This window comes from Lampetra planeri, chromosome 19, assembly GCF_965212315.1.
Source record: "Lampetra planeri chromosome 19, kcLamPlan1.2.h2, whole genome shotgun sequence".
In the NCBI taxonomy this organism is placed as follows: domain Eukaryota; kingdom Metazoa; phylum Chordata; class Hyperoartia; order Petromyzontiformes; family Petromyzontidae; genus Lampetra; species Lampetra planeri.
In genome coordinates, this window is record NC_136125.1 from 4,610,904 (window position 1) to 4,616,903 (window position 6,000).

The 6,000-nt window shown below is 45.4% G+C and overlaps 1 protein-coding gene across 2 annotated transcripts in view; it reads right to left on the bottom strand.

The window, feature by feature from the left end:
• The window catches only part of LOC144723973 (TBC1 domain family member 9-like), a 50,171-nt gene extending 44,792 nt beyond the window's left edge, over positions 1-5,379 (bottom strand). For both annotated transcript variants that reach the window (XM_078602785.1, XM_078602784.1), the window contains exon 1: positions 4,980-5,379. In XM_078602785.1, the coding sequence (XP_078458911.1) occupies positions 4,980-5,079 (100 nt within the window). In that variant the 5' untranslated portion in view covers positions 5,080-5,379. The remainder of the gene's footprint in view (positions 1-4,979) is intronic.
• Positions 5,380-6,000: the final 621 nt, after the last annotated feature.

Consider the following 6,000-nt stretch of genomic DNA (forward strand, 5'->3'; position numbering starts at 1 on the left):
GAGGACAAAGACAAAGACCCCCGTATAGGCTATTAACACTGTTGGGGCAAGTGCTTTTCGCGAGCACCTATGAAGGCCGGCACAGCACACAAGGGGGTGGGGTGGCCAGAACCATGCCCGGTGGCCTGCGTCTCCAGTGGCAACATTTACACACAGCACCAGGTACTCATATGAGGCAGAGTCAACCTAGGGAAGGCACAGGACCGATTCAGATAATCGTCACTGGTGTTGGGCATGAGCGGTAATCGAACTCGGGTCACCGGGTTTGTAGCACAGTGCGCTAACCATAGCATAGCACTACCGCTCGCCACTCGCAGACCAACACCCAGACACGCAGATCATCATCATCCGTAAGTAGAGTATTTAAACTCTTTGGTTCTTTCGGTTAAGTTACGTAGGTATAAAATAAAATATTTATTGTCTCAGAATGTTTTTTATAGCGTTTTTACATGTTTATTTCTATTGATTTGTTTTTAGTTTATTAGGCATAAAGTGCAGTACTTAATTAAATTGTGACGTGCCTATTTTTGGTTGCCATGTGCCGAACCCCATTATTTAGGTAAGGCTTACGTGATAAATATTGCGGTTTTGGCTTTTGCAGCATTTTCCAAGAACGTGTAACCCCCCCACGATATTCAAGGGTCTCCTGCATATCGCGTGGCTTGCCAATATCAATGCCTAGGTCTGTGTAGTATTAGGGCAAGGTTTACAATGAAACTTTCAAAAGGTATTTCTACATATAGAAAATAAAAATAAGATTTATGCTGTGCACCTTTACAATTAGTGGGGATGCATTAGTATGCAAGCAAACGGGTATCAGCATGTTCCGACATTAGCATTCGTTTTCATGATTGTTTGTGTATTCCCTGTGTAATCGAATCCTACAACAAAACCAATACTCTATTGATTGGCTTGTCAGTTTGTTATCTTTTACTTAAATCCCAAGTAATCCTCCACTCACCTAGCAAAGACGTAGTTTTCTCGATTTTATTATTTATTTTGTTCACCGGAGGTAGGGCCCATTTCAAGTGTACACATTTTCAAATATTGAAAAAACCCACTACTCCTTCAAACTTGGAAACAGCCATTTAGGCATTACTAATCAGTGAATCAAAATACGCATCTTCAAGTCTAGTTAATATTTTACAACTAGAATTATAGCTTCTGGCTGGCATTTGAATAAATGATTAACCACACACCATACCTTAAATGTAAGCGAAATCCGGTTTTGGCTCAGCATACATGTCCTAATAACCATATGGATTGAACATGGATCATTTGTTCTGTGACCATGCAGACACAAACAGGCCCATACACTGCCTCTTGTGAAATAATCACAAGTGCATGTTCTGCTTGCCATAGCAGCAATCATGGGATTTTTAAAAGGTCCAGTGTAACTTCGTAAAACTAGTTAATAATACGCAACACATATGTAATGATTGAGGGTGTTCTAGAAAGAAAATGTATTTTCTGTAGGAGCCAAAATATAAGAATGTATTCGGTACTTTATTGTAGTTAATTTAACACCAATAAACTACAAATGTTTTTCTTTTACCAGGTAAGGCCCACTGAGCTATATAGCTCCTTGTCAGAAGCGACCTGGCAACAAATGATAGCTCAACAGTGACAATTTATAGCAGCCAAATACTCTAAACCCATGTTTCTAAATGTGGAGGGGAAAACCGGAGAAATATGCATGCGGCCACGGGGAGAACGTGCAAACTCCAAATATACAGGCGTCAGAGTTAGGATTGAACCCATAACCTCCAACATACCAGGCGAGATAGTTAACATCTCACCACCACAGCGCAAGTGGTCGCACAGTGATGTTGGTACTGTTATCCAACCAGCAAGCCAAGTTCGATTACTGGCCTAAGTTAACACGAGTGGTGAGTGAAATCTGAATCAGTCATCGCTAGCCAGCTTCAACAACCCACACCGACCAGCATCAAGTATGGTCACACAACTGTACCATGATCAACGTGGTGTGGGAAGGCCTTTATCCAGACGTGTTCTGCCAAAGGGCTTAAAATTATAAACACCAATACTCCATAGGTGCACAGAACCAAAGTGTATGCACATGCCAGGCCACAGCCAAGTTGCTTCAACATGAATAAGACAATGGATGGCTTGAGGATATTTAAAATAAGTTCATGTTCAAAAATAATTGTACGACAATGACATGCTGATACACAAAATAATGTGTGGGATCACCGGCTAGCAACGCAAAGCCACACTGTCCCTGTATTGGTATCAGAAAGAAACCAATAATTGAAGTAATTCAGAAAAATAGTGTAACGTTAATATTGTAATAATAAGTTACAATTCACCTGCAGAAGACATTTGTGCCAGGGTGTTTAAAGGTGTGTATTAATAATGCAGTAACATACATTCTAACATGACCAAATTATCAGAAACGTGCCAGATAGCCTTAAAAGGTGGGAGGCTGAAGTTGAGAAACACTATACTCTTTGGCTCTTTCGGTAAAGTCACGTAGATAGAAAATTAATAGATCACGACATTTTTATCGCAACACAAGCGACCGTCTTCAGGTGAGAGAGAGAAAGCTACTGAAACAAGGTCTTAGATAGGCCTGAGATGGGTGCAGCCTCAGGGTAAGAGGTCGGGGCTAGAGATGGTCTCACTGAGGCTGTGGAAGTGGCTATTGCATTGTGAGAGATTAGCCTGTCAAAGCACGAGCTTAGTATGTCGCAGCATCGGTGACTGAGCGAGAAGGACATCCAGCCAGTCAATACAGAGACATCCAACCTAATAATGCAACTCAGAGTCGGCTAAAATCGCAGGAAGGATGGAGATATCACAGCAGGTTAAGACTTTACCTGGTTAATCACGTCCTTCCAATGATTTCTCAATTTGTACCATCTCAGGCCAATATAACACCTTGTTTCAGTAGCTTTCTCTCTCTCACCTGAAGACGGTCGCAAGTATTGTGGTTAATGCAGACATGATTCCTTGTAAAAGGTGTGTTTTTTTGTTGCCAGAAAAAAGGGGAAAAAGCCTATTCTCATCTTAACACCTGTTTTGTTGCCAGGAAAAAAGGGGAAAACCTATTCTCATATTTTGGTACTGGCAAAGGAGGTCCCATGATGTAATTTCTCCATTGTTCTGCTAATAGCCTCCACGTGGTCTTCCATGATAAGTACCCAGAATAATCGATACTCAGTATGTATCTTGAACTTCTTTCGCACCTCAAAGGTGGACAGAATGCCCAGCCTCTCAGTGGGAACAGTAAACAAAGCTTTCAAGAAGACATTTCTTCATGGCTTAACAAAAGGCCAATAACATGGGCCAGGTAGCATTACGTTTGCCATCTCAAGAAATGGTGATGGTTACGTATTTACACCTCCTCCTCCCTGAGCCCTTAACTCCAAGCAGGTATCCCTTGCAAATAAACTTTCTATCTCAATTGGGCCCTGAAATAATTATCTAATTTATAAAGCACATTCAGTCAAGATCCGTGACATAGCTCACATGCCGGCGACATAATATAATGATTTAGGTGGCAGGGGCGTAGAAGGCTTGAGGAATGAGTGAACGCGATAGAAGAATCACGAAAGGTTAAGGGATGGACGCGAAGAAGTGGAGGAGGTGAGGGGAGGAAAGAGAATGGGCAATAGAAAAGAGAGTTGCGCTTTAAACTTTTTTTTGCCAGGTAAGTCCCACTGAGCTAAATAGCTGTTTTTCAGAAGCGGCTTATCACGTGAAAATGTATAGCAGCCAAATACTCCAAATGCATGTTTCTAAATGTGGAGGGAAAAATCGAAGAGACCCAATGGAAAATGCGCGCGACCACAGGGCGAGAGACACGCAAACTCCAAATGTACAGGCGTCAGGGTCGGGATCGAGCCCACGACCAGGATCCTGTATACCAGGCGAGGTCGTTAACATTTCGCCACCGTGGCACCCCAGATGACGAGGGGGGACATGTGCCTGAGTCGTAGCCCTGCCTGGTCGTAGCCCTGCCAAATCGATGAATGGGGGTGGACGCTCATCACCACCGGCGTTCCATGAGCAAACGGTGGGAATTCCTCATTTGCCATTGTGGGGGTCACTCTCCACACCACACTTTCATACCACAGGACACAATCAAATGCAGTGGTCATATAACACAGTACAGTACTGGAATGTAGTGCTCATGTTGACGGTTATAACACTATATTGTTATGAATGTATCCACTATGGCTAGTCTGTGTATGGCCCTGTACAGTGGTGTGGCGGTGATAGTGGCTAACAAAAGTACTGCAGTACTGTACTGTCTAAACACACCTTGGTACAGGACAGTGGGGTAACGTTGAGGTGTATCGTGGAAAATTATTGTAATTTAGCAAAGTAACACGGTAGTTTATCGGTGGCAATGTACGGCGTGACAGAAAAGCTGTCGGGCGTCGTCAATATCTGCATGATCTTCAGGTTGTTAAGCACTGTGTTAGTACTTGTTAAGCACTGTGCGACTTGATTTCGGAATTTACAGTGGCGATAATCAATGATGCCGTCAACATCGCCACGTTCTGTTGAGTAACTCTCATCAAAAGTCGGGAACATCGCGTCAAGCGATCTCGCAAACTACTGCCGCCGTACGTACACAGTGGAACTTCGTATTGATCAAGGAGGGGAGAGGGCGAAACGATATCGCAGCAGTTCGATCCCGGGTCCAATTCGCCAACAAGTTGTACAGCAACAACAGCAGCAGCAGCCTCTGTGTGTGACTGTGGTGCTGTTATTGGGGGGGGGGGGGGGGGTGCGGTAGTGCAGTAGCGAGCGCGCTGCGCTACGAACCCGGCGACCCGAGTTCGATTCCCGCTCACGGCCACCAATACCGGTGGCGATTACCCGAGCCGGCTCTGAGCCTCCCCTAGGTCGACTCAGCCTCGAGTGAGTGCCTGGTGCGTTGTCAAGGGTTGAAGGAGGTGGTGATGATGATGATGGGGACGTGTGGGATGTGGAGAAGGGGAGCTCACCCGCCAGAGCGCGTCGCTTCTGCAGGCTGAAGAAGGCGTTGTGGCGCTCCGTGCTCCATAGAGCGCTGCCTGTCGACGCTTCCTCGGGTCGCGTCCACATGGCATGAAGAGAGAGAGGACTGCCGCCTCCTCCTCCTCCCCACCGTCTTCTTTCTCTGCCTCGCGTGAAGAAAACAACTTCACTCTCCACACTCGAGGCGTCGTTTAAACTCGAGAAAACCAGCAGCCCCTGCCGCCGCTGTTGTTGTTGTGGCTGCTGTTGTTGTTGTGGCTGCTGTTCTTGTTGTTGTGGCTGCTGTTCTTGTTGTTGTTGTGGCTGCTGTTGTTGTTGTTGGGGCTACTGCTGCTGCTACTCGCGATCTCCGCCGTTTCCCCTCCGCACATGCCGCGTCACGTGACCGCCGCGCGACGCTTTACGGCCGCGCGGTTGGTGTCGTAAAGGCCACGTGGAGGGCGGGGGGCCCAATGCCCATGGCACCTCCACGTGTGCCTCCTTGTGTCGCAATGAGTTACACGAATCCATAATACAGGGTTTTTTTTTACATCGCGTAAATATAAACATTTGTTGTTGAACCCGTCACCACCCGTGTGCTGTGCTCGTCACGAATTGGCACGTTCTGTTTACGTGACAAACCTGACGAACTTGGCTGTCGGGTGGTGGCGGGGTTAACGACACATACTCTTTGGTTCTTTCGGTAAAGTCACGTTGGTATAAAATAAAATTCCTGCAATGACTTTACCGAAAGAACCAAAGAGTATGGATTCCTGCAGCCACGAAAGCTTCAAATCAAGATGTAACGACATATTTACATATTTATTCGATCTAACCCAAGAAAACTTGTATTATGGATGATATTGGTCGCGAAAGCCTACGTGTTAAACAGAATGACATGAAACTAAAACTACACTTGTTTTTCTTTACCAGGTTAAAGCCCCCGCTCAGCTATGTAGTTCTGTTTTCAGAAGCGACAAGCGATCACAAACGATAGCTCAACGAAGTGGCTTATCAATGTGGAAGTGT